Below are 27,331 nucleotides of genomic sequence, written 5' to 3' on the forward strand. Positions count from 1 at the left end.
TATGTGGGCAGGAAATCTAATACTCTCTTATAAATATAAGGCTTAGGGAATGGGGTAGCAAACAAATAAATATAAGGCTTAGGTCTCCACTCTCATACACAATACTCCCCATACAGAAGTGCATGAGGCGTGTGGAAAGAGGAAGATCTTTGATGCTTGTTTCCTCGTTCGTGGTTCAACTTTGTTCATGGCAATTGCCTATTGAGAGAGAGAACCAAAATTAGATATTTTTTTAATCCTTGCACAGAAGAATAATTCAAATTTTTTTAATGACATGTGAGTTATCCTATTTTTTTAGTTGTTTCCAAAATATATTTAAAACTACTTAAATGTCAAAATGGTCCTTGTGTTATGGCTATTTGGCCAAATTAGTCATCGTATTTATCTCCGTTAGCCAATTAAGGACATTCTATCCAATCTTTGTTAAAAAATTTATAACCTATTATGGAAAATTATTTTCAATTATATAAAAAGAAATATACATTTCAAAATGAAAACAAAATTAAATAAACCCACCCTACCATTCACTTGTCCTTGACCCAAGTCCTAGCCACAGATGGAAGCAACTTGATGAACGCGTCTCTAGATCTACCTCGACCCCACATGTCACCACGCAAGTTCCATCGTTGTGATCCCAAAAAAATTAACCTCAATCACCTTGCCTTCGACCTTGTAATCGAGATACATACCGCAACTAAGAGAGTCATATATTATCATTTTCTTTATTTAAATTAAAATTTACAGAAAAATGCAAATAAATGAGAAATACACATACAAGAGATAAAACTTCCAGTCTGAAAAATTATTAAGGTTGTGACATGGAAAAGAGGGGAGGGGTGCATGAATTTTGGGAGAGGACAGAACGTTAGGAAGGAGGTCAGGGAGTTGGCAGGAGAGTAATTTTTTCTTTGATTTTAAATATTTGAAATCAAATAGATAATTTTATAAATAAGTTGATAATAATTTATAAATTTATTAATAGAGTTTGAATGGAATGTCCTTAATTGGTAATCATGAAACGATGATCGAATTGGCCAAATTGAAAACACAGGGACTAAATTGACCCAATGACTATAACACATGAACCATTCTGATATATATATATATATATATATATTTTTTTTTTTTAACAAATAATATTATCTACACTAAGGGGGTGGGGTAGTATGCTAAGCCTTACAATGAGTTAGCCATAATAATGTGGTTCAAATTCGTCTTTTGGCGAAAATCAAACTTAAGACGTCTCACTTACAAGTGAAGAGGAATACACTGACCGTAGTCCTAAGTAACAAACTATTTTGATATTAAAGCCTAAATAATAAACTTTCCGGTTGACCTTATACGCAAAAAAGAAATTATAATGCTAGATTGTGGTATGTACAAATACATATATATTATTAGTTTCCATCCAACGCCTGCGCATGTTGAAAATTGATTGAAGGGTGAGGGTAGCATGAAAACACAATATTCCCAGTCATTCTATCAAACGCACAACTCTTCTGAAATGAAACTGCCGCCATAATTCATTAGTATCAACAACGGACGGCCTTTCAAATAGTGTACTGGTAAGAACATAACAACTACAGCAGTTGGGAGTTGGAAGACGTTAATATCTCCTATCCCACACAATGTAAAGCTGAGATGAAAGAATACCAAATCAAAGCTTAAGCGGCTCGTTCCAGTATACTGCAACTGAATTGGCCACCTGACAGATGTCTGCTTTTGTAACGGCATCAAGAGGAAGAGGAATGAAACTTCGAGATGGACCATAGAAATGAGGGAAGCTATTGGAACCGTCAACAACTTCATATACTAACCCTTCACCTAGCTGCAATAACACAAATAGAGAAATGATCTAAATACTGAGATACAAGGTATGAAGACAAAAAAGAAAACAATGCCAACAAACTTTGAGTGTGATCTTCATGCTGATACATGTACAAACAAATGGAAAGAATGGCTCAATACACATGGCTGTGCAATAGGAAACTAAGAAAATGTGGGTGGTGGAGGTCATTCAGTAATAAATAGGACTGTAGGATGGGGAAAGATTTAGGGGTTTCTCATTCAGTCTAGGTTTCTAACTTTCTATTCGTTAAGTCTTTGTTATACTTTAGGGAGCTATATGTGCCACAAGCTCAGCTAGCAAAACATGGATTTTCGGAAGGCTAGATTCAAGTCCTGCCATCTCTTTGGTCAACAAAAGTCGCCAGAATCCCACCTTGCTAGTGCAAGGAGCTCATGAGCAAGACAGACTGAGAGATCATTCCAAGGCGTAAGTGCAGGAAGGAAAATCTTATAGATTGATCACCAGCTACCTTCTGGCCTAATGATATTTGTTTCAAAATGTTTCAGGGTAAATTTACCATGTCTTGTTCCTCTATGTAAACTAAACATGGTATAAAAAGGTCTGTTCTAATCAACAATGCCTCCACGCAACTCTGAAGAAGTTAGTATCCGAAATCCATGCTTCTTCCGATTCCCTTAATTCAGTAGTGCATATTTACCTCCATACGCTTCCTCTCTTTTAATCTGCAGAATAGTGGTATCTGTTTTTAACTTCTCATTTCAAAAGTAGGCAGAATCATGGGGCAGGTGCAGTTGCAATATTAAGTCTCCGTATAACATATAGGAAGTATTGTAAAATATTAGTTAACTTCAATGTGCAGTAAACCAATTGGTCAATTACTTATGTCAATCAAAGTCTTCTGAATGTTGTGCAATCATCTAAGCTTTGAATTGTGAAATTCAGTTGCCAACATATTATTCTATGAACAGATTCTTAAAGCATATGCTCAGCTGGCCTGGAGACGAATGGGATTAACACGTTCCTATGAGATCCTAGCTCCTGAGTTGTTTGAAAATAGTTTTTTCCCAACAAATATATAGCTCATTTTGATCTTTAGTAGTGCATTTGGACGAGTGGTTTTAAAGTTACATTGTAGTACTTGAGTAGTTCATCGGTCGCCTTCTTGTAGTGCATGCCTACCAAATTTAGCCAAAGTTGCATACAATTTTAGGAAAACTAATGAAATATCCAAAAAAACTTTAGTTTTAATGAAAAATGACAAATAAAGGTGTAGTGAATAGTACCCAGAAAAAGTAAAAATATGATTTTCGTTAAAAAAGAACAGTATCGGGAGTGTTTTGTTAAAACTCCTTGGAATTTTAAACTCCCTCATCCAAAATAACCATAGAATTTGAAGTTAGAGTAAAACCTAAACCTAAACCTAAACGGATGTTCATATCTACGTACCTTATTAGTGTCAATTTGAAGCAAGTAAAGATCCACCTTACCTTAGTATTCACGAAAAAATTCTGCAACGTCACTTTACCTGAAAAAATTTATGACATCAATAAATCAATGAACGCAATTAATCACCCATAATTTTGTTTTACTTTTATTACAAGCGATATTTCTAGTCTAAGTTAGACTAAAAGGGAGGTGGAGAGTTTGAACCGCGAGGCAGTGAGTTGAGCCCTGTCCACCAGGCAACTCATTTGCCACCCAGAATTTCTTTCAGTTGGACCGTGTCTAAGCTTTAATCGATGCAAATAGGCCTGGCATTTTGGACCCAACCCGTTAACCCAACCCGACCCAACTCGTTAATATTTGTATTTAGGTGGATGCTTAACGGGTCGGGTCGTTAACGGGTGAACCCGTTAACAACCCGTTAAATAACGGGTCACTTTGGGTCAACCGTTAGACCCGTTAAGATCCGTTAACACCCGTTAGCACCCATTAGTTGAGGATATTTTAGTAATTTTAGTAAAATCTTAATAACAAAAAATAAACTTTATGTAAAAAAAATAATAATAATAATTGTTAACGGGTGAAACGGGTGACCCGTTAGCTTAACGGGTCGGATTCGGGTGACCCGTTAACTTAACGGATCGGGTTGAACCCGACCCAAACCCAATAAACCCGACCCGTTTACAGGTCTAGATGCAAAGGTAAATATAATCAAATTGGCAACTGGGTGGGATATATACACATATACATATATGTATTTGAAGAGAGATAGAGAGAGACCTCAAATTGGCAACTGGGTGGGATATATACACATATACATATATGTATTTGAAGAGAGATAGAGAGAGACCTGGTTGAGGTTGCTCAGATGAATGAACCCAGACTTCTTGTCAAGCTCTCCACCAAAAATAGAGCCAGAGCTCTGCAACTCTCCCCACTCCACAGCAGTGATGATTCTGTACACATATTCTTCCTTCCCCTCACCTTCACCTCCACCTCCACCTCCACCTCCAGCCACTGCTCTGGCGTCTGGAGATTGAAAGTCTTCCACCATCTGCATATCTAATACTACTGGACCCAGTTGGACTTTGACGGGCTTTTGAGGCCAGAGTGAGCCCATATGATTTTCCAACACCAGGAGTCCAGGCCCAAGCTGCGATTGCATGAAGAATCTTCCACGCGTCGTTTTTAAAGCTATTAACTTTCACTGCCTCGGCAGTGAGTAGACTCGGTAACCATACTGGGTTCACTGTCACTGAAGTCTTTGGTCTGCTTTTTACATAACAGTTGACAAACATGGCTACAATGGCGAGTGCAGGCCTGCTTAGCCCCCTCCATTGCCACCTCAGCGAGCTTCCGCTTTTGGGTTCGAGCTCGATCCGCAACAAGCTCGCAGAATTTCGGTTCTGTCAGCCCAATATCGCTCTAAAGCACGCAAGAAATGCGTCCATTGTTCCGGTCGTACGAGCGCAGAGTTCTTCTGGTTCGTCTTCTTCCCATTTTCTGGAAAAATGATTCATGGGTTTTGAATGTTATTGCATATTCCATTCAAATTATGATTTGGGCGTCTCGGATTTTAAATTTTAAATTTTGGCATGGCTTCTGACTCCATATTGTTGGTTGCTCGTAGGTTATGTCCCAGACTCCAAATTTTACAAAGTCGAAGCGATTCTGAGGTGTGGAAACAATTCACTCATCTGTTTGTATATACATTGTTGTTGGTTCTTAATTTTGTTTAGGTTGATTGTTTATAGCTCTGCATGTCTGCTGTGGTTTTTGTCTTCTGTTACTTTTATGTGTGGAATACATGAGGTTATGGGTTTTAATTACATCTAATTATTTCTTAATCTTTGCATGATGATGGGACGAGCTAGGCCCTGGCGTGTTTCGCAGGTTTCTTCGGTAAGAGCTGTTGAACCTTAAACACAGCTTACTGCATATCAATTGGCATCGCATTTTGCATTGGCATAATAAAATTAGGAAAGCAACAAATTGATTTTTCAAATTTTGTTGATTGGATAGTAGGAAGAATAGCTCTGTGTTTCTAAGCCTGTGTAGTTATCTAAGCACCATCCCAACTTCTTCTGCAGTTGCCTTTAATCCTTTTTACACACTCAAATCCATTTGCATATATCGAACACATAGTCACCACTGATTTGGATTGGAGCTCAAACACGATAAACGTTGAAGGTTCATGAAATTCTAATCTAGAGCGCCATTGATGTCACTGGACCTAAATTTTGATTGCGGTGTGGCCTGTTGTGCCATGTCAAAAGATCAGTTAGTAGTTGTTGGTTGTACCACTATACAATTCATTTCTGGAATTTAATGAAAATTATTTGTGACTGCCTCACTTAGTACCTATCAGCAACTTGTTGGCCAAGTTTCTGACTGCTCTCTGTATGCATTGCCTTGATCATAGTCAAGGCAAGATAGCTTCTGTCTTTTAATAATACTCATGCTATCCTCGGAATTTTTGCCACTTCTCTCCTTTCAATTCATTACATCCATGGACCATGAGGCCTCCGTTGGGGACTGGGATGCTATGCCAGTGGAATTGTCCGTGGTGCACTAAGTAACGTCATTTGCTTACTAAAAGAAATGTAAAAGGAAAATGACCACTAGAAATTGAAGAATTAAGATGTTTCATGTGGTTCATATTTCATGAACTTATTGTAAGAAGAAAATAGGGTTATAGTCCATAGTAGGGTAAGAATTGTACTTTATCCTTTCTTTTTGGTTGCACGTTTTCACATGTTTACTAATGTACAGAATTGTTGTTAGCTCCTTGAGATAATAGCATAAGCATTACTGTGGGTTTCTGGAGTCTTCAATCTTTTCCTCTGTCATTTTTCTAGAGCTCCTTGAGATAATAGCATAAGCACTAATCTTTTCGTTTCCATCCTTTGCAAAATCGAAGGCTCTGCTGAAAATTGGAATTCGTGGTGTTACTGTATCTGATGTTCGAGGCTTTGGTGCTCAAGGTGGTTCAACAGAGAGGCACGGTGGTATGTTCTTGCTTTGGCATGGATATTTTCTCTTCATTTTAATTAAATCTAGCAGATGTTTTTGAAACACTCCCTAGCCATTATATCTACTGATACTTATTTATCATATCATCCTACTCTTTTCTTATATTATCCTTCATAATTTCTTCCTTTTTTATTACTTTGTTAGGCTCTGAATTTTCTGAAGACAATTTTGTTGCTAAGATTAAAATGGAGATTGTAGTGAGCAAAGACCAGGTTTGAAGAGTCTGATTGATAATTTTAGTTCTATAATGCATTCTTTTTGAGATATTGATGCCCAGGGAAGAGGGGTTGAAAATCCCCAATTGAATCCTGCTCTCATCACTTCATAGGTTGAGGCTGTGGTTGACACAATAATTGAGGCAGCTAGGACTGGAGAAATCGGCGATGGCAAGATTTTTGGTAAGTCTCTAAACTTGTTCATTTTGAAACTACAAAGATACGGTCTACCGTTAGCACCTAAGCAGGTTAAAATAAATTTTAATGAATAATTATTTCTTTGACATATATAATTATTAATTTGTGTTGAAAATGATGTACACTAAATTGCACCTTTCCATTTTGTCACCTATAGATGTTCTGAAGAGATACACTACCCTTCCAGAATTAGGGAGGGTCAGATTCATTAGTTTACATTATATATCATGTTTGTGATGTCAGATACTAAGGTCATCTAAGAGTTCTAGTGAAGTTGTACTTTAAGGTCAGGGACTCAGGTTGGTAGGACAAGTAGCTATTTTCGACAAGACTGATCATTTGCCAGATATCTTTATACTCCGTATATATGCAATGACCATGCTAGTTATATGTAAAACTTAAAACTCAAGGAACATATCATTTTTGGCCTCTCCAGTGAGGTTTCATCAAACTTTCTAATGAGGTTTTGTATCCTTTGCAGTGGTGCCAGTCTCAGATGTAATCAGAGTTCGCACTGGTAACATTTTACTCGCCAAATGATTTAAGTTTAAGATGATGTATCCAGTTGTTTGCGTGTCTCTTTGGATTGATGATTGCTCTCTAGAGTTTACCTAAATATTTTCTTCTTCTTGTATATGTCATTTTCAGGGGAGCGTGGAGAGAAGGCGGAGAAGATGACAGGAGGGCTGTCTGACGTGTCCTCTGCTTGAGTGAGATTTGACGAAACTTGATGAGTACCACTCTATTCAACCCCCCATCCAATCTTCTCTCCTTGTCCGTTAGATCTTAGAAGATTAGTGCTTTATTTTCGGACTGTATGCAGTGATGGAAGAGTAGAATAAGGTGTAATACCAGTCCTGTAGCTTCTATCTTTTCTCAGAAGGCAAATCGGTAGAAAATAACCCGGCGGTTGTTTCCCCTCTTATTTATTAAATAAAGTAGTGAGCTTATTTAGCGATGAAGAAGAATTTCCTAACAAAAATAGGTGGGTTACTTGTCTCTGTCTTTGGAAGATGAATGCTATCTGGTCTATGTAAGCTTGTTTTACTTGTCAGTCGATGAATTATGCAAATGCGCTTCTGGAAGGAAGCTAACAAACACAAATCTACGACCGGAGGAGGCCGAATGCCAATCTTCTTTTGAATATATCAAGCCTGATAACTAATGAAATCGACAAACTTTCTTAGCCGTGCAGTCTGCTCGTCAGTCCAATCAAACCGCTCGTAAACCCCCAGCAGTAAGGTAAGAATCTGCTCAAGGATTCCAGCAGACGGAGAATCAGAAACTTCGGCTTTAACCGTAATTGCTGACCGTCAACGACAATATCAGAAGCTAGATCGTGGTTGAGCTGCTAAATGGGTTTAGCTTAGCCACTCCATGCACAAATATGGAGACGAATTGAATTGAAAGACGATGAGAGAAATAAGAAAGAATTCTTTAAATTATTAGCTGTGATCTATGTTATACAAATACACAAAAATGGGAAGATGAGTGTTGCAATGTTCAACGAGTTTTAAAAGGCAACCAGCTGGTGGCTTAGCCACGGTAGTTTAGATTTTAGGATAGTTTCTTGTGCTACAAAATAAAAAAGGGTTTTTTTTATCATAAATGATCTTTGAAATTGATTCATTCCATCGAGATGGTCCAAAAATTAAAAATCAATCAATGTAGTCTCTGAAAATAGATGTCACAAATCAATATAGTCATTTCGTCACAAATCTGTCAAAAATTCTGTTATGTGGCACATAACTGGGTACCATAAGTCTATTTAAATATTGACATTTGGATTAAAAATAATTAAATAAGTAAATATCTTTTATTTTAGTATAATTAAAAACTCCAACCAAAAAAAAAAAAAAAAAAAGAAGAAGATGATGTTCTTTCCCTCCCACCCAAGCACAGAATGAATGGAATTGGCTTTGCAGCCATAAAAAATTCAATTCGTTAATTGAATTTTCAACAGCTCATTTTGTTGAATCTTTTTTATGGATAAACACAACGAATGGAATGTTTTGTTGGCCGCGCAGGCCTAAAGGTTTTAACAGACATGGCTGAAGAGTGGAAGCAACAGCCTACAAAGTTTGCAATCCGAGCAGTAAGAAAAAAAAAAAACAAGAAAACAATGTTTTATCATGGTTCTCATTGTTTTTGGCACCCAGAATGTTAGGATGTGTGGAATCAAATGTCTTCTGATACATATATACCCACCTAAGCACAACCACACCTACACAACAAACATCAACACCAACCCTTCCAAACCCCAAACCTAAAACCTCGTTCTCACAAACACACAACACAACACAAGAAATCAGAAGACTGACATCACAGGGAGGAAAGCGACTGTCGCTCATGGGTAGAGCCAATGAAGGCTCATGTCCCACTCAAGTAATTCGTTTGTTTAGTTGCAAACTACAAATATATACACTCTCCCGTCTATCATGTGCTTTATTTTTCTCATCACTTTGCCACTTTCCACTACTATATTGAAATTTTTGTAACATGGCAATTGTGATACATCATCATTTAAAATCATCCTTAATAAGGTTTTCTTAGTTATTTTCGGTTGCCCCACTAGAAAAAATTTCTTGTTTTTTTTCCCTTTTTTTAATGTTTTATATTTTGCAAAAATAAAAAATATTTTTATTATATAATTATTTTTAATTCAAATGTCAATACTTAATTAGATTTATGGAACCTAATTATGTGCCATATCAACAAATAATAGAATTTTTAATAGATTTATGACGGAAAAATAACATTGATTTACGATATCAATTTTCAGAAACTACATTCATTGATTTTTAATTTTAAAGATCATCTTAACGTAGTTGTGACAAAGCCTAGCGTTGTTCGAAGGCTATCAACGAATCAAACGACGACAACCAACTTCTTTGAAAATTGTATTCTTCCTCTAATCAAATTTTCAAGTATTAAAACGTAAATAAATAAAAATAAAAATTTGGTGCGGTCGGTGACGTCTCTCTGTCCTTCCTTGGGGTCCATCTACAAATGCACAGACAGATCCTTCGTTCCAATACCTGGATTGTCTGCCCTCTTAGTTACCATCCCCTTCCATACCCTCCTACTTTTCTAGCCATTGATTTCATCTAATGCTCCATATTTTGCCACCTCACCAACACCTCAAAAACATCTTTAAAGCCTCCCGCCTCTTCCACTTTTCCTAATCTTCACTCTCCCGCCTCTTCCACTTTTCTGCTGCCTTTCCCGTAGTGCCTTTCCGATTGCTGCATTTCCCGTCACCTCCTTCCGATTCACCTGATTTCTCTAATCTTCCCAGGTCAGTTTATGTTAATTTTCTTTGCTTGGCCGATTCGCCTAATTGGGTGGATCGGGTGCGGTGAGTAACCTAATGGCTTTGAAGAATTCCTGGAAAAGTGGGTGCGTGTGTGCGGACGATATACAGAGATTATGAGGACTCTTCCAACGGAAACACAGAGATTATGAGGACTCTTCCAAAACATCTTTAAAGCCTAATTTTTCTCCCTTTTTCTGCTGCCTTTCCCGCCCCCTCCTCCTATCTGCTTTTAAGATGCCTTTGTTTCTGATAAGTATTTTACATTGCTCTGTTTTATATCATGTTTTGATGCTAAGACAAAAGTAATGGTTGGAAAATGAGTTTTCATGTACTTACATGCTTCCATTACAAGTAGAACTTTTCTGCATATTCAAAATTACACACAAAAAAATGAGTTTTCATGCCAGTACATCCATTATAAGCACAGAATCTGGAGCATTCAAAATTACACACAAAAAATGAGTTTTCATGCCAGTATTTGCTTCTGCAATAACAGTAAGTTGGCTTCCTCTCTTCATCTCCAGTGGTCACCGCTTACATTTAAATCTTGATGTGCAACGGAATAACCAGTGGGACTTGTTTGGAGTAGCTCTTGAAATGTACTATACTGAGGTTCTTCATATGTCATCCATGGCATGTATTTAAGCATGTCATGTCCCTGTGACTATGAAAATTGCATAAATAACTAATAAACATAATATAAAAAAGAATATAAGGAGGTTAATTACCACTCACCGAATTCAAAGTACTCACCACTGGAAAAGGTCCCCTTGGTTCAGCCATCACGGGAGCACAAAAAAAGGGTGGAGGAGAAGCAATATAACATCCCGCTGCAACGGTCTCATTTGGAACACAAGTTTCCTTTAAGATGTCACAACTCACAATATAGATAAGTAAACCATATGACTTAGTTTACTGCTATTATAATTTTTAGAAAATTAAAACTTTACCTTTGATAAATGGGAGTTAGATGATCGCTTCCTTTTGGCTATAGCTTTTTCCAAACAACTCTTGAGTCGTCTTCTTCCCCGACAAGTCTCTCTCTTCTTTAATCCTTTTGCTTGGACAACAGTGGCATTATTCAAGTTGGGAACATCATTAGAATGGTTTAGAGCCATAATGGGGGCAGAATCCTCACCCTCATCTTCTGTTTTACCATTAATTTGTAAACTGAGCTTGTCTTCAGTCAATTTACCCAACTTATGTGCACAGCTAAGAGCTATTTCATATGTTTCATCACTTTCTGCAGCCCTGGACGAGATCTGAGTAAATGCGTGGCACAAGGACCTAAATCGAGAGCTCTGTTGCAATCTAGGATCAACTTGGATTTCCTTCCCATGCATGTCTTGTATGCTCTCAGCCCTAGCTTTTTTAGTCCACCTTTTCAAAATATATTGACTAGGGATCTCCAAGGTGTCCATTACCTCTCTAAGGATTTTTATGGCATGACTACACAAAATACCTTTTATCTCAAACAATCTGCAACTGCACCAGATTATGTTTGAATCTCTCTCCCTCCTCACATGTCGTTCCATAAAAGCACCGTAAGGTGGAAAAACTGTGTACACAACAACTTCACCATCATCAACGGTACTTTTTATTCTTAAATCAAGAGATTCCCCATATTGTTCTTGAAATTCCTCAAATATTGCTTTCGTGTAAGTATCACCTGCTTGTTTGACCATCATAGCTGGAACTTTCACTTGTGCATTCTTATAACACAAGTTATATTCGGCTTGGTACTCCTTATACCTCTGATCATCAAGTACTCTCTCAAAATGCATGAAAAATTGTACCACATTATAGTCAGACTGTAAATACTCCTTTAACCTACCATTGAAGCTCTCACTAATTCCCGTAGTTGTCATTCCTGCAGACCATGCCATCTTTACATATGCCTTAGCCCATTTTTTTCTCAACTTCTTTATTCCTTTCAACCACTCTAATGCTTTCCCCTGCACATTATGTTTCACAAGCATTTCATCCCAAGCCACTAAAAACTCATCCTCATCCTCATATTCATCAATGAACTTTTTTAGGACTTCTCTAACTCCACTGTTACCCTTGAATACACAATTAACATTCTTTAGTGCATTTTGCATCATATGCCACAAGCAAAGCCTATGATATGTATCAGGCATCACATGTGGAATGGCATTCATCATAGCAGCATCTTGGTCTGTAAAAATGGTTTTGGGAGCCTTGTTGGACATTGCTACCAAAAAAGTTTCAAATAACCAAATAAACGAGGGAGCAGTTTCATCGTACATCAATGCTGCCCCAAAAACTACAATTTCTCGATGATGATTCAAGCCAGAAAACACAGCAAATGGACGACCTGCTCGATTAGTTTTATAGGTAGTGTCAAATGAAACAACGTCTCCAAAATGACCATAGTCACTTATCATTTTAGCATCTGCCCAGAATATATTGGTTATTTGCTCTTCATTATCCAATTGTACGGCATAAAAAAATGAAGGATTTTCAACTGTCTTACCTTGAAAATATCTCAACAAGCTTCCTGCTTCACCATACACCATTTTTCTTTGCCTTCTAGACAAAAGATAGTTCTTCTGATCAACCCTTGTATAACCAAGAGATTCCCTTCCTCCAACATGCTTAGCCATCAACTCATAAGATTCCCGAAGTGAGATACCAGATTCTTCTGCCAAGTCTAACTCAGCAGCCTGAGAGTCTGATATTTTTCGCTGAGATGGTAGCATATGTGCACACTCTGGTTTCTGAAGAGCATGATTGTGTTGTTCCTCAAATTCATGCACAAAAAACCTTCCATTAGATCTATTCAACTTAATAACCATTTTAGCATGACAACCTGTCCGTGTCTCTGCCCTTGGCTTCTTTATCTTGTAATCCCGCTTATCTTGGAGCCGAAAACCCTCCTTACTACAAGCAAAAATTCTTGAAGTGACTTCATTAGTTTTCTTATTCTTGTAGTGACGTTCTTTTCTAATACTAAATCCCACTTTTCGTCCGTAGGCATTGTATAAATTATAGGCTGCTTCTTGCGAATCAAACTCCATACCACACCTCGGTGTACAATCGAATTCGTTCGAGTCATCATTGTTGATATTATTTGCTTCTTCAGAATCAATCATTTTCAATCGGATCTGCAGTATAGAAAAAGGTATGGTACATAAAAAAATCAACATTTCAAAGTTGTTCCTTTACAGAGGTTATGGGCAATCTAGAACAAATCCCTCTCCAGATTTTCAAAAATCAACATTTCAACATTAAACATCCCACGAATCTCTCTTGTTCTCAATTACCCAACATGTTATAAAAAAGAAAATACTAATCCAATAGCAAAAACAAGCAAAGAAAATTAACATAAACTAACCTGGGAAGATTGGAGAAATCAGGTGAATCGGAAGGAGGTGACGGGAAATGCAGAAATCGGAAAGGCACTACGGGAAAGGCAGCAGAAAAGTGGAAGAGGCGGGAGAGTGAAGATTAGGAAAAGTGGAAGAGGCGGGAGGCTTTAAAGATGTTTTTGAGGTGTTGGTGAGGTGGCAAAATATGGAGCATTAGATGAAATCAATGGCTAGAAAAGTAGGAGGGTATGGAAGGGGATGGTAACTAAGAGGGCAGACAATCCAGGTCCTCCACGTATAGCGTGAAATATAGCGTCGGTATCGGTATTGCTGCCAAGGACAGCCCCTTCCCCTTCTTCTTAGAGACGCTCATACGCCCTAGAGAGAGAAACCACCGCAGATCTACTCTCTCTCTCTCTCTCTCTCTCTCTCTCTCTCTTCAAATTCTCCATCTTCCTCAGGTAACTCCAACTTTACCCTTCCTTCTTCTTGTTCTCGTCGGATCTGTACCCTCCACTGATTTTTACTTTTTCATTTTTTATGTACCCATTTGCACGAATTTTCGCCATTTGATCCGATCTCCAATTTTCTGACTTTTTGTGTTTCGATCTCGAATTTTGCCCGAAATTGTGATGAAATTTACAAGATTTAGACCCTCGTTCTGAATGTGAATGCTGATTGATTGATATATAGATATTTGAAATTTTGGGTTGGATTTTTTTATCAAATTTTGGAGGTTCGAAAATGGGGCTGTCATTCACGAAGCTGTTCAGCCGTCTGTTTGCGAAGAAGGAGATGCGCATTCTGATGGTGGGTCTCGATGCGGCTGGTAAGACCACCATTCTCTATAAGCTCAAGCTCGGCGAGATCGTCACCACCATTCCCACCATTGGTATGTCAATCACTTGCATAACCCATCTCCTCCTTGATCTTGATTCATCACTCGATATCGGTTGTTGTTTATCGTTTTCCATGGTCTTAGTTATTAATTGCTTTGAATCATGGTGAATTATGTGATTAGGATTCAATGTGGAGACTGTGGAATACAAGAACATCAGCTTTACTGTGTGGGATGTCGGGGGTCAGGACAAGGTATGGACTCTTTTTCTTTTTAACTTATTTAATTTTTCAAAAATGTTACTTCTTTTAATTGCAATTGAGTACTGGTAAATTTTGGTGAAAGTTGAATCCTGCATCTGATTTACGTAGTTGAGTTTGCCTGATGAAAAACTAAATTGTGTAAAACTATAGCAACTCAGCAAGTTTGGTGCCATGGCCAACGTGAAATTTATCATCTCCGTGATTGTTTTGTGTAAATTATGGTTTTAATTATTGATAGAATCATGGAGGTCAATTGGTTCCTAATCCTAACCTTCCTTCATAATCGACTAGTTAACGAGCCCACTCAACTCGTACCATTTGTCTTTCATCGTACAAGCTGATCAGTTAAACATCGTATTTTGTGGGATTGTTTCTCCTATGGACTATTTTATCTTTTTTGGGCATACATGTTCCCCATGATTTTTCTCTTTCGGAATAATGCCCAACTAAATTACTTGTTCCTGAGGATTGTTTTATTGATGAGTTGAGTGGAGAAATTATCCAATATGTGGCTGTCAATTCACATACTGTATTACTTCTACGGTTTACGTCATTTCTCATTATCAGTTGGGTGTTATTATAGCTGCTGAATTTTCACTCTATTGTGTGTTGATATTTTGTTTTGTTTTTCCAGATCCGACCTTTGTGGAGGCATTACTTCCAGAACACACAAGGACTTATCTTTGTGGTTGATAGCAACGATCGTGACCGTGTGGTTGAAGCCAGAGATGAGCTTCACAGAATGTTGAATGAGGTAAGCAACTTCTTATTCTGATTCTAAAGAGCAGGTTGAAATATAGCACAATGAAAGCTTGTGCCACTTTAATTGCTACATATTCATTTCTCTTCTTTTCTTTCTCCTTTTCATTTTGATCATTAACCATTGCTTGTATTTGGCAGGATGAGTTGAGGGAGGCTGTGCTTCTTGTATTTGCAAACAAGCAAGATCTTCCAAATGCCATGAATGCTGCTGAAATAACTGATAAGCTTGGTCTTCACTCTCTCCGTCAACGCCACTGGTAAAACCGAATATAGCCTTTCTCACAAACTCGCTCACACACGCACACCTCCTTGAAACTAACTTTGTAAACTACCTTTTGCAGGTATATCCAGAGCACGTGCGCCACTTCTGGTGAAGGACTGTACGAGGGTCTTGACTGGCTCTCAAACAATATTGCAAACAAGGTGGACTCATGCTCTCATACATTATAAGTAACTCGATTGTTCATTATGGTTTCCATTTCTGATTTTGGTTTTCCGATGTTACATTTTGCAGGCATAGATGGCTTGACTTGAATTTTGTGTATCGCCGATTCTGCTGTAATATGAAGTTGACATTGATCGGTCCTTGGTATTCTGCATTTCTCTGCTCTTAAGTACCTGTTTTTACCATTTTTGTGTTTACTTTTGCAAACAGTTCCTTTTCTTCGACATGTAGATGTAGTTAAGAATAATTCCTAAATTCTCAATTTTTCGCCCAGTATTAGCGTAATAGCTTTGTTTCCCCTCCATTGTTTTGTGAAATGAAATAGCTGTCATCTATCTGTTAATATTTTCTCTCGCATCATCCAAATTCAAATCAAATGGATTTGGGAAGTATTGTTTGGCCTGTGAAATTATCATCTGATTTGAAGTATTGTGGATTTGTGAAATGAAATCCCTTACTATAATAATGTATGCAGGGGCGTTGCCCAAATGTTTATTCTTTACATTAGAAAGGGTCGAGTGATTGAACCATAAATTTGTCATAATTCTAAAACTAATTTCCCTCTCTTAATTAATGTAGCGTAAAGAGTAATATCGCTTGTAATAAAAAAAATCGTGATCATTTGGGTGTTACACGTATAGGTTCATGCCTCCGGTCAGGTTTGTCTTCCCAAAGGCCATCCAATGCATCAAATCATGGTTAGCGGACTGGTATATAGTTGAATACGTTGCTTATCGACGGGATAAGGAGAATGGTGGTGCTAGATGCCCCAAATTTAATGCACAAATTTGGTGTTCCTAGCATTATTCAGTTGAGAATATTTGGAATTCAAATGTCTTAACTGTCGATAGTGTGTGAGATTAGGGACACCGAAAAATTGTTTTACAAACCTTAATTTGAAAGTTTGGTGCAGTTGGTTAAGAACATACTCTCTCAAGAAATAGGTTTTATAGAGAGGTGAATTTGAACTGCAAGAAATAGGTTTTATAGAGAGGTGAATTTGAACTGCATTATTGCTAGCTCATTGTAAGGCTAAGCTCACTTATTCTCTTTAATGTAGATAATATTGATTTGTTCAAAAGGAGAGAGAGAGATAGAGAGAGAAAAGCAAGTAGCACACATAAACTCAATACATAGGGTTTAAGGGAGCGTTTGCTACAGAGAAGAGAATTTAGAGTGAACATATTGATTTGTCCTACTAATAAACATATTTGATTAATTAACCATTTGCTCCTCCATAAAAGGATGATGGATTACATAAATGGCGTTTTTTTCTCTCTTTCATACAAGATTATCAACACACATCCAACCTGAGCTGGTTCACTTAACAAACCCAAAAATAAAATACAAAAACCAAAACCAAAAGCTGCTTACATAACTCATTCCTCATTCCCCCGATCGACCCCAACATGTATTGGACCCAAATTCCAATTAATCACCAATTTTATCGGAAAAAAGGATGGAATTCATCTAAACATTTCCACTCTCTCGTCTACCTCGTAAATGGATGAACGGTCTTGATGGACTAAGCCGCTGAGGGGGCTGTCATGCACTGGACCGCAGCTGCTTCCGACAGAGCCTCCATGAAAGGGACTTGGATTGTCTGCCCTCCCATTTAGGTACCCTCTCCGTGCCCTCCTGTTTTGTGTGGTCACGGTTAAGTCACGTCAATATTTTATATTATTTTTTTATAAAAATAATAAAACAAAAAGAAATAGTAATATAAAATGTTGACGTGGCTTAACCGTGACCACAAAAACAGAAGGGCACAGAAATTGGAGAGCAGAGAATCCAAGTCCCCATGAAAGGCTGCATGTTCACCCCTTCACCACCTGAAGCTGCTGCTGGACCCACAACTCCTCCAGCTGCCTTCTTGTAGTCCAACGACTCGTCGTTGTATATACCCCACCATTTCTTCACCAGCATCTTAATGTCCTCCCTCTGCATGTTCTCCTCCTTCCCTGTATACCTCCACGGCTTCGATCCCTGTAACAATCAACGTACTTATATTAATCAAACCCTACAGAAAATGTGACACCTCCTATATATGTTAAATTAAAGCTAAGTAATACTTACTGCTGCACAATAATGAACGACTTTGACTTTGTCTAGCTCCACATTCTCCGGGTGACGCCACAGCATGGCCAGGACCAAATTGTAAACCAAAGGAATTGGCTTGTATATTTTCCGGAAATACATGTTTAACAAGTCCTGTTCTGCAAACGGGGTCGGAGGGGTCCCTCTGAGAGTCCTCAAAAGGTCATGGTAGGTCTCGAGGCCGGGCTCGAACATGAACATGCCCGCGTTGAAGTAGAGCGATGGCGGTGGGCCAAGCTCCGATGTGAGCCACTGGACCTTCTCCGGGCACTGCTGACAGTACCCGATTTGGTATTGCGGCGTGTGACTCCACGTTTTCTTACAGAAACAATCCATCACGGCGTAGAAATGTCCATCTGGCAAGTCAAAGAGGTGGTCTATGTTGTCGTACACCTGAATGTCCCGTCCAAGTATATCATCTTCTCGTACTCCACAAACTGCAATATTAATGAAATAAAAAAAAATCAGAAGTTATTAATTTTTCAAATTCATCTTAATTATGACATCGTAAAACCAAAAATTTGATTGGAACAAATTTATGAAAGTAACTAAATATTTGTTAGGTAAGTAATTTAATTTGTTAAAAACATTCACTATTATAAAAACAAAAGTGTCATATTTGATTCACTCTCATCATAATTTAGATGAATTCGTATACATTATGTACAACTAAAATTTGTTACACATGTTTTTTTTTTATCTCTTTGAAAAAGAGAAAAACAAGAGACAAAAGTTTCCTTCGCTTCCAAGACAAGACTGCCACGTGTAAGACCCAGAACAACCCAAATTCTACGTGTAACAAAAAGAACGCATAAACGTACGAAGCCACGTAAGCAAACTGAAAACAACGTACCTCCCAAATCCGCAGCTTCGAGTAGTTGATGACGTAATAGGCCATGGCGAACTGGGTCTGGTTCTCGGGTGGGTAAACCGGTTCGATCTCACGGACGATGCAACCCTGCGATTGAAGAATGCGGCGGTGATCCTCCGGGACGTCGGGCAAGACTGCAACGACCAATGGGTACGCCGCATTGACCTTCCTCAATCCCTTGGCCAACCCGACGACGCCCTTCACGTAGTCGCCGTTGCCGGCCAAGAAAGTCACGTATGCCCGACTCGGCAGGGTGGCGGTTTTAGTGAAACCCAATTTGGGGACGCTGGTGGGGATGAGTTCGGGAGCCATGAGTGATGACGGTGTCCAAGGGAGAAGGGAAATAGTGTTTACAGAGGAAGGCCTTGACCCTTGGGAAGGTAGAGAGAGAAACTAGCTGAGCCCGATGAGAGAGAGAGAGAGAAGGCAGAGATTGGGATGTCTTCGTTTGGTGGTGTTGTTGTGGGTGGTTTGGCGGAGGGGATGGAGGGGGTGGAGGGGGTGGAGGAGGTGGAGGAGGGTTTAAATAAGGGTGGGAATCAAAGAAATGAATCTGTGCGAGCGAAATTTGTGGAAAACTCGTCAAATCATTAGGGGCGGTTATGAGGCTGATGCCGTACCCGTGTCCATCTGGGGGGATCCTACGGTTACTGGGTGCAACGGGAAAGTTCTGGCATGGGATCCCTATTCTAAAAGGTTCTAAAAGTTCTGGGATGGGATCCCTATGTTACAGTCTAATAATTTCTCTTTGTTTGTAAGTGAAAGGTCTTAAATTTGATTATCGCAAAAGATGAATTTAAACAAAATTATTGCTAGCCTATTATGAGGGTAAGTCCACCTCCTTCACTTTACCGTAGATAATATCGTTTGATAAAAAAAAAAAGTTCCAACACGTTGGAAAAAAGAAAAAAAAATTCCAACACGTTGAATCAAGTTTGTGGTTGATGTTGTAAAGTAGGTTTGCCATGTCATAAGTGCCATGAAATGAAATGCTAAGACGTGTCATGTGTGGCCGAAATCGTCACTCGTCAATCCTCTTGAATTTTCATGTGAAGCTTGGATTCTTTTTTTCAAGGGTTTGAGAACATATTACGAGCACCTCATACTCATACGTAGGAGGGAGTTGTAGTAGGTAAATTATACACATGCATGCATGCAAGATCAAACAATAAAACTCAAAATATTACATACCACCATTGATCACTAGAAAGATTTGAAAAGAAATTCTCTCACTAGAAGTCGAAAAAGGAACCCATCTGTCACAAACATGAATTATGAGGGCCATCCGCTCACATATCCTCCCCACACCCAGTGAGCACCATGACGCCTCACAGCCAACACTTAATCTCCGAAACACCAAATAGCAACACATCACTTGTCCTCCTCAATCAACCACATTTGATGAAATCAACCCTCAACACCGACATGCACAACATCAACATAAAACCCAGCCACTGAACTGGGCCAAGCAGAACTCCCTACCAACTTTTCGGGGAAGAGAGGCGCCCAGAAGATGAACTCCTTATTCTAGAAAAGTTAAAAATGAGAAAGAAATACGGGGGTAGAACCCCCCGATCGAACTGGGTTAAGAAGTGAGATTTTCTCCCTTCTTATTTCTATTCCCTTCCCTTCCTTTATCTCACACTTTATCTTTTATCTTTTATCCTTATAAAAAAAACTATATAAGATGTTGATATGATTTAATCGTAACTTTGGAAAGACCAGGGTTTCATCTACCATCTGAGTCCACGACACGTAGCCTCACACATGAACCTGGTACAATACAAAATGTATAACATGTGCATGGGAGAAATTCGTTAGTTGTAATGTTGCTTTTGGGCTGTTCATTTTTGGGCTTGGGCTTTATTGACGTTTGTTGCCGAGTTGCCACGGTGATTTTAATCTGATTGCCGTATTACGCACCCCGCAAAACACAGATCCGAACTTACATTTCTCTGCTGCAGGCTGCACTGCACAATCACCTTCCTCACTTTCTCCCCCTCCTCGTCGTCGTCATCTTCTTCTTCTCCGTCGGTGAGAGGTTGGATCTCACGACCTTGATTGATTTTTTATTTTGGTAAATTTTGTGTACAGTAATTGCTTTGCATTCCAAATCTGTGGTTTTCAAATGCTTTTGATCTGCTTCATTTTTCTTGCGTTTTATCGGTGGGAAATCGGTGTGGGAAGTTTAGGGTTCTACTGCATCGCTTGAGATTCCGGTGATTACGGTGTAGATCTTAGGTTGATCTTTTTGTTTGATTTTGTCTTGCCTCTTTTACATTGCGTGATTTGATGAAATACAGTTTCAATTGTGATTTTTCTTTCAAGAATTCTCTAATTTTGCTACCCCATCTGATAGTATTGCATTTATTCATCAATGTTTAGGAGTAACGATTAGGTTGCAAATTGTGAGGAGGTATAATTTGTTGGATCGGATTAACAAACTTAGTTTAGTCGGATTTTGGAAATTTTTAGTTTGTTGTGTGAAATTGCCTCTCAATTCTGTTGTATATAAATAATTAGAGGTGCATTGACTAGATCCCATGCAACCGAGTTTGGATTTGAGCCTTTTGATTCGTATAATTGAGCTACTGATTTTGAAGGTTCACATAATTGGTGTCTCACTTGGTGTTGAGTTCTGTTCGCATGCATGCACATGTGATTTGGAATGATGCAAACATTGTGGGAGAGCACGATGTTTTGTTTTGTTCTGTTTCATACTTGTGGTTAATTTTGGTTTTGTTTGTGATTATTATTCTTAATTTTATGACATTCGTGAGATTTTTCATGTTTAAGGTGTGCCCCTGCTATCTTTGTTACTGCCTTTGAGTTGGTGGCCGTCGATAATCTTCGAGTTAATCAAGATGGTAATATATTCAAACGTTTCTTCTCAGTTTTCCATTTAATTTTTTAGAGTGATGATCTTAGTGGGATAATGATAATATGTCTTTGGTAATTGGTGTTAGTATAGTGCATGCATTTTACCACTCAATATGAAAAGGTATTGTGGATGCAAACATAACTGAAGATGCTGAAACAAAATATACGAGTTCAATTTATGGGTAACTGCATGAAGTTAGTAACTTTGTAATACATCGCGTTGTTAAAATGTATAAATTTTGCTTTCTTGGAATACCTCTTCTCATTCCCCCCTTTATTTGTAATTCAGGTTGTGCTTGCTGCTTCCATTATAAGCAAGTCTGGGAAAGGTGAGCTCTGTGCATATTTTCTTATTCTCCTGTGAATGGCTGGTGCTTCAAAAGAACAGTTCTTGACTTTTTTTGTTTGTCTATTCCTAGTTCACATGAGGAACTCTTAAGAATTGAGGATTGATTAAATATAAGAATGACACTGATTGAATTAGGGATTTGATGAACCCGTAAAGTGGTTTGAGTTGTGTCTCATGTCCAAGTGCAGTAAGATTAAACCAGACGTTAACAGTGGTCTTTTGTTTCATTTTGATTCAAGACTTTTGCATCATCTTGGTGATGGATCGAGACAGTGGATTTCTTTGGATCTCTCCTTAGAGGAGCTAGGTTGGGAAGCTGTAGGAATGGCAGATATTCAGGCTTTTATTTTCTGTTTTAAAATTGTTGTACTTTTGGCTGAGCTGATATAACATGCGCATTCTTGTTACTTGATTTAAATATGTACTCAGTAGATCCTACTTAAAGTTTAGAAGATGTTTTCACAGACAGTTTCCATCTGTAGCAGGAACTGGCAGTGATCCATTCACTTTTTTTCTTATGGATGAGTTGTTATAACATATGCATTCTTATCCTTTAGCTACACAGTAAAGACTACGGAATGTTTAGTAGAGTTTTCACGTGTTTATGTGTTCCATCTATATCAGAAGCTGTTACTGACCCATTTACTTTCGTTTTAACCTGACTTGCTAATAACTGAATTGTTGAAATAGTGCATATTATTGGAGTTGTTACAGTTATTGTCTATAATTGGTTTTTTATCTTTATTGTGCAGTGCTTGTATCTAGACAATTTGTGGATATGTCACGTATAAGAATTGAAGGTCTTCTTGCGGCTTTCCCTAAGTTGGTTGGCACTGGCAAACAACATACTTATGTCGAGACAGAAAATGTGCGCTATGTTTACCAGCCAATAGAAGCTTTGTTCTTGGTACTTGTTACGAACAAGCAGAGCAATATACTGGAAGATTTGGAGACTTTGCGGCTACTCTCTAAACTTGTATCCTTTTTTCTCTGGCATATGAATATTTTCATTTTCCATTGGTGACTTAACTTCTTGGACCCGTGAACCATTACTGATTTTGCAGAATTATTAATTTGTTCCATAATCATGAATGCTAAACAATGTTTGCATGGATCTAGATCCCATTTTTTGTTTTGATTCATTTGCTGATGCCTTCATTTTAACATTCTCCTACTACACTCGGGAACCATGATCTATGTTGCTTATCCCAATTCATGTTACTTGGAAGTCTTGTTCTTCAAAACTGGTCTCTCGACATGCCATGATGTGTGAAGAAAAAAAGTTAAAATGTTAAAAAGTATAAAGCTCGAACTAGGGCCAAAGTATGTACGATATCTTTTAGCCATCTATGCGCTTGTATGCAAGTGCTTATGCTTTTATGTATGCAAGTGCTTAAGCTTTTATGTATGCAAGTGCTTAAGCTTTTATGTATGCAAGTGCTTAAGCTTTTATGTATGCAAGTGCTTATGCTTTTATGTATGCATGCATGTTCCTTCAAGTTATGCCCAAGCAACCCAAGTAATAATTGTAACTGGTGCATGGCGATCACATTGGCAAATTTCGGCCATGAGTTGTCTTTGAGCTATGCCTTTTCCTATTCTGTATATTTGTGTTAAATAAATGTTGGAAGGAACTGCTGAGTTGATTCCTTAATTGTTTTTAGGCACCTGAATACTCTTTGTCCCTAGATGAAGAGGGTGTATGCAAGACAGCTTTTGAGTTAATTTTTGCTTTTGATGAAGTCATCTCTCTTGGGCACAAGGAAAACGTGACTGTTGCACAGGTGAAGCAGTACTGTGAAATGGAGAGTCATGAAGAGAAACTGCACAAGCTTGTGATGCAGAGCAAGATAAATGAAACCAAGGATGTTATGAAGCGGAAGGCTAGTGAGATTGACAAAAGCAAGGTATTTGTTTAGGGTCTTGTGATTGTTCCTTTACTAGTTTAGTGCTTTGCATAGTTATCTAGTCTTGCAAGCCTCCGGTTTCATAATACTGTGTCATATTTACTGCAGATTGATAGGGGCAGAGCTGATAAAGGCGGATATATGTCTTTACAGTCAATGGGATCTGGGAGAATTGAGAGTGCGTTTAGTGAGATGAGCATATCCAGTAGTGGAAGTGGCTTTGGAGGTGGTTCTGGTTTCGGATTGAGTACTGATATTGACTCATTTTCCACAAAGACCAAAGGTTTGTGTTTATTGTCTGCCTGAATTGTGTAGTCCATTCTGAAATCAATGAGTTGTGGTGATGGTGGTGTGTAGTCTGTGATTTGAAATTCCTGTTTGATTATGATGTGCATAAACTTGTGATCTAGTTCCTTGATGATAATTAAAATGCTGCATTTGGTAAAGCTCGTATTATATAGTCTGTTTAAGAAAACATTATAAGTTCATAATGTGCAAGGTTGCTTTTGGCCGCCATTGTACCTTTTACAGTGGATTGAGCAGTTATATTGTATAACTAAGACCTATTTTCACCATGTACACTTCTGACGTCGGACAACCAAACTTGATTTATTTATCCTACTAGCAATAGGATTTAAGTTAGTTAATTAGGACTGAGCTTTTAGTTTCTTTAGAAGGATTAGGGTTGAAGGCTATATAAAGCCCAGTTCTACTTTGTTTCTTTATTCAATCTGGTGGATTCCAGAGCCTGTGCTCTTGGTGTGTTTTAAGTTTTTGACGCTGGTCTAAGGGTTTTCTGATTATTTCTCTGCATTTACTTCCATCCTCAGGTCGTCCACCTTCGTCTGCTACTGCTCCTCCAAAGGGTTTGGGTATGCAGCTGGGAAAATCACAAAGGACCAACCAATTTTTGGAGTCCTTGAAAGCAGAGGGAGAGGTGATTCTTGAAGATGTACAGCCAAAAGCAGGCCAGTCTAAAACAGCTGCCCCACCTCTAACTGATCCTGTCACTTTGAATGTTGAAGAGAAACTTAACGTAACCCTTAAACGTGATGGTGGATTGAGCAACTTTGATGTTCAGGGGACATTATCTCTGCAAATTCTTAACCAGGAAGATGCATATATCCAAGTTCAGGTATTTCATCACTATCCATCATATATTACCATGGGCACAATCGCACAATCTAGGTAGTATCGTTGCAGCATTCATAATGATGTGTCATGTGTTTAAGTCACATATCTGGCAGTTGCCTTATTTGAAGACTAGGTTTCCTTTGAATCTGATAGAAACTTCACACTGATGTCCTTGCTATTGGAGACTTCTAGAGATATGCCTATTTAGAATGTTGTCCTTTGAAACTTGTTTTCATTCTGATTTGTGGCAAATCTAGAGTGGTGATCTGTTTTTGGTTGTGCTTAATAAGCTTGTAGGAGTAGGTCCAATGTTTTGTGTCACTGAAATGTGTTTTGTGACTGTCTTTTTTTCATTTTTTTCTGTTTTCAGATTGAAACTGGTGGAAATCCTGGCATCCTTTTCAAAACACACCCTAACATGAACAAAGAGTTATTCTCCAATAATAACATTCTAGGCCTAAAGGATACGTCTAGGCCTTTTCCTACTGGTCAAACTGGTGATGCAGGAGGTGTTGGTCTTTTGAGATGGAGAATGCAGACTTCAGATGAGTCAATGGTGCCCCTAACAAGTGAGTTCAATTATCTCATCATTGTGTTGTATGATTTATCTCGTGTGCCCTGACCGTTATTTATCAATCTATCTCCGTTGCAGTCAACTGTTGGCCCACTGTTTCTGGGAATGAAACTTATGTCAACATTGAGTACGAGGCTTCAGAGATGTTTGATCTGAGAAATGTTGTTATCTCAGTACCTCTTCCAGCTGCGAGAGAGGCTCCACGAGTAAACCAGATTGAAGGTGAATGGAGGTAAGAAAATTCATCTTATTTTTTCTTGTTTACTCTGCTTTTGGAACCTAAAATTACAGCTACACATAACTGAATGTGGTTATTATCCTATGTGAATGTAGAGGGGTTATTTTCTGATTGCTACCTTACATTAAACAATCATGATCCTAGGAAGTATAAAAAAACATGGGCTGGCCTAGTAGCATTAATAGGAAGGAAGAAAACTTTTTAATAAACTTCTTGGTGGAAGTTCCCAGGAATAATAGGTAGGTCTGATGCCTACTGGAAAGGACATTTGTATTGTTTTGCATACATAATCCTTTTGTATAGATGTTGGGCACATATACTAAAATGGAATGGAGCCGGAAGTAATGCCGAATGTCCCTGCTTCCATGTGACAGGATGGTTTTCCTCATGGAGCACAAGGATTTGAACATTCTATGCTTCTTTGGAATTTATATTGCTTAAATTTGATACAACAATTGTATTACAGATATGATGCCAGGAATTCAACGTTGGAGTGGTCCATACTTCTTGTAGATAACTCGAACCGCAGGTCTGTAAATGCTGGACTGATTCTTTTGGGCTGTTACATATTCTTTATGAACTAATATTAATGCAATTGTTATCCTTCTTGAATACTTGGCAGTGGGTCATTGGAGTTTGTTGTTCCCCCAGCAGACCCATCTGTATTTTTCCCCATTTCTGTGTGCTTCTCTGCCACCGAGACATTCAGTGACCTGAAGGTACAACTGCTGATACTTTGTTGATTCCATTGTCTTATACTTTGCTCCTTGTGATGGACTTAAAGAACCTCGTTCTATAAGTATAACTACTTGATTCCTCTGTGGATGTTTTACTTCTAGACTCGGTGAAGTATTATATAATGCTCTAACTTCTATCACACTGCCAAGAACTCACTGCTTCACACGCCACTAACACATAGGCATGAGCCGTCGATTGCTTCGAACCTGATGTTATGCCATTACCATCAGCTGCGTCTGACCTACTTTGAGTAGCATTTAGGGTAGTGGATATGAAAGAATTTAATTGAAGATGGTGACGTTTAATCCTTTTTGCACAGGTTTTGAACATTATACCTCTGCAAGGTACAGCCGCTCCCAAGTTTTCTCAAAGAACGCAGTTGATCACGGAGAATTACCAAGTGGTGTGATAGTGTATCTGCAACCTTATTGTTGGAATGGATTAAATTCTGAAACTAGCAGGTTTCATTTTTTGGTGTTTTATTTTCCATTAAATTTGAGATGAAGGGATGCCTGACTTTGATATAATTTTTTTTTATAATTTGAAGCTATGAAATGTTGTTATATAAACTACAATCTTGATAGTGAATGTATCTGCCAGAATTTGGGTACAATAATTAAAGGTGCAAATTCTTTCATGTTATCAAGTGTTAGACAAGAATCGAGACCTAGAGACCAAGAGCGGGTGATGAGTCTGACATTGAAGTCTTGCTTTGGTGTTATTCATATTAACTGAAATTGACATGATACTTAGGTACTGGTGTGATGCCTTGTTGAATGCAAGTATTATTTCTTGTTATATTGAGCCAACTCCAAGGACTTTCTCAAAGTAACAATTCACTTAGAAAACAAAGCCAAAGCTAAATGTGTCATCACATAAAGAAATGAT

The 27,331-nt window shown here is 38.3% G+C and overlaps 5 protein-coding genes and 1 pseudogene across 15 annotated transcripts; 3 read left to right on the plus strand and 3 right to left on the minus strand.

Moving 5' to 3' along the window:
- Positions 1-1,376: 1,376 nt before the first annotated feature.
- LOC139187995 (uncharacterized) lies at positions 1,377-4,418 on the minus strand. Of its 7 annotated transcripts, none has more exons than XR_011571059.1 (4): positions 4,104-4,291; positions 3,257-3,335; positions 2,508-2,532; positions 1,377-1,828 (listed from the first exon to the last, which is right to left on the minus strand). XR_011571059.1 is itself a non-coding variant. In XM_070804756.1 (3 exons), exons 1-3 carry the CDS (start codon positions 4,416-4,418, stop codon positions 1,821-1,823), a joined length of 348 nt encoding a protein of 115 aa, XP_070660857.1. In that variant the 3' UTR covers positions 1,377-1,820. The 7 variants fall into 7 exon arrangements, 2 of the variants coding, with proteins under 2 accessions (XP_070660857.1, XP_070660856.1); XR_011571057.1 differs by having other exon boundaries at positions 2,367-2,532; XR_011571060.1 differs by having other exon boundaries at positions 3,298-3,335; positions 4,104-4,243.
- A 20-nt stretch (positions 4,419-4,438) lies between these two features.
- Positions 4,439-7,753, plus strand: LOC103411785 (nitrogen regulatory protein P-II homolog). Its single transcript, XM_008350407.4, has 8 exons — positions 4,439-4,736; positions 4,884-4,929; positions 5,128-5,155; positions 6,174-6,261; positions 6,431-6,498; positions 6,615-6,684; positions 7,181-7,216; positions 7,348-7,753. Exons 1-8 carry the CDS (start codon positions 4,550-4,552, stop codon positions 7,407-7,409), a joined length of 585 nt encoding a protein of 194 aa, XP_008348629.3. The 5' UTR covers positions 4,439-4,549; the 3' UTR covers positions 7,410-7,753.
- A 2,571-nt stretch (positions 7,754-10,324) lies between these two features.
- LOC139187997 (protein FAR1-RELATED SEQUENCE 5-like) lies at positions 10,325-13,490 on the minus strand. Of its 2 annotated transcripts, XM_070804781.1 has the most exons (3): positions 13,374-13,490; positions 10,966-13,143; positions 10,325-10,876 (listed from the first exon to the last, which is right to left on the minus strand). In XM_070804781.1, exons 2-3 carry the CDS (start codon positions 13,129-13,131, stop codon positions 10,736-10,738), a joined length of 2,307 nt encoding a protein of 768 aa, XP_070660882.1. In that variant the 5' UTR covers positions 13,132-13,143; positions 13,374-13,490; the 3' UTR covers positions 10,325-10,735. The 2 variants fall into 2 exon arrangements, with proteins under 2 accessions (XP_070660882.1, XP_070660881.1); XM_070804780.1 differs by lacking the exon at positions 13,374-13,490 and having other exon boundaries at positions 10,966-13,191.
- A 147-nt stretch (positions 13,491-13,637) lies between these two features.
- On the plus strand, positions 13,638-15,998 carry ARF (ADP-ribosylation factor). 3 transcript variants are annotated; one of them, XM_070827300.1, is made up of 7 exons: positions 13,638-13,808; positions 14,084-14,239; positions 14,369-14,439; positions 15,083-15,202; positions 15,349-15,467; positions 15,552-15,633; positions 15,725-15,998. In XM_070827300.1, the coding sequence occupies exons 2-7, from the start codon at positions 14,092-14,094 to the stop codon at positions 15,728-15,730; spliced, it is 546 nt and encodes a 181-aa protein (XP_070683401.1). In that variant the 5' UTR covers positions 13,638-13,808; positions 14,084-14,091; the 3' UTR covers positions 15,731-15,998. The 3 variants fall into 3 exon arrangements, with proteins under 3 accessions (XP_070683401.1, XP_070683400.1, NP_001280835.1); XM_070827299.1 differs by lacking the exon at positions 15,725-15,998 and having other exon boundaries at positions 15,552-15,660; NM_001293906.1 differs by lacking the exons at positions 13,638-13,808; positions 15,725-15,998 and having other exon boundaries at positions 14,092-14,239; positions 15,552-15,660.
- Positions 15,999-17,192: 1,194 nt separating this feature from the next.
- Positions 17,193-19,108, minus strand: LOC108170667 (galactinol synthase 1-like; annotated as a pseudogene).
- Positions 19,109-20,439: 1,331 nt separating this feature from the next.
- On the plus strand, positions 20,440-27,080 carry LOC103444297 (coatomer subunit delta-like). 2 transcript variants are annotated; one of them, XM_070804758.1, is made up of 12 exons: positions 20,440-20,664; positions 21,420-21,490; positions 21,793-21,832; positions 22,605-22,828; positions 23,517-23,759; positions 23,868-24,042; positions 24,590-24,894; positions 25,264-25,462; positions 25,546-25,699; positions 26,172-26,234; positions 26,328-26,424; positions 26,763-27,080. In XM_070804758.1, the coding sequence occupies exons 2-12, from the start codon at positions 21,488-21,490 to the stop codon at positions 26,850-26,852; spliced, it is 1,593 nt and encodes a 530-aa protein (XP_070660859.1). In that variant the 5' UTR covers positions 20,440-20,664; positions 21,420-21,487; the 3' UTR covers positions 26,853-27,080. The 2 variants fall into 2 exon arrangements, with proteins under 2 accessions (XP_070660859.1, XP_008381456.3); XM_008383234.4 differs by having other exon boundaries at positions 20,449-20,657.
- The last annotated feature ends 251 nt before the right edge of the window (positions 27,081-27,331 follow it).

This window comes from Malus domestica, chromosome 09 (assembly GCF_042453785.1).
Source record: "Malus domestica chromosome 09, GDT2T_hap1".
Taxonomy (NCBI): Eukaryota; Viridiplantae; Streptophyta; class Magnoliopsida; order Rosales; family Rosaceae; genus Malus; species Malus domestica.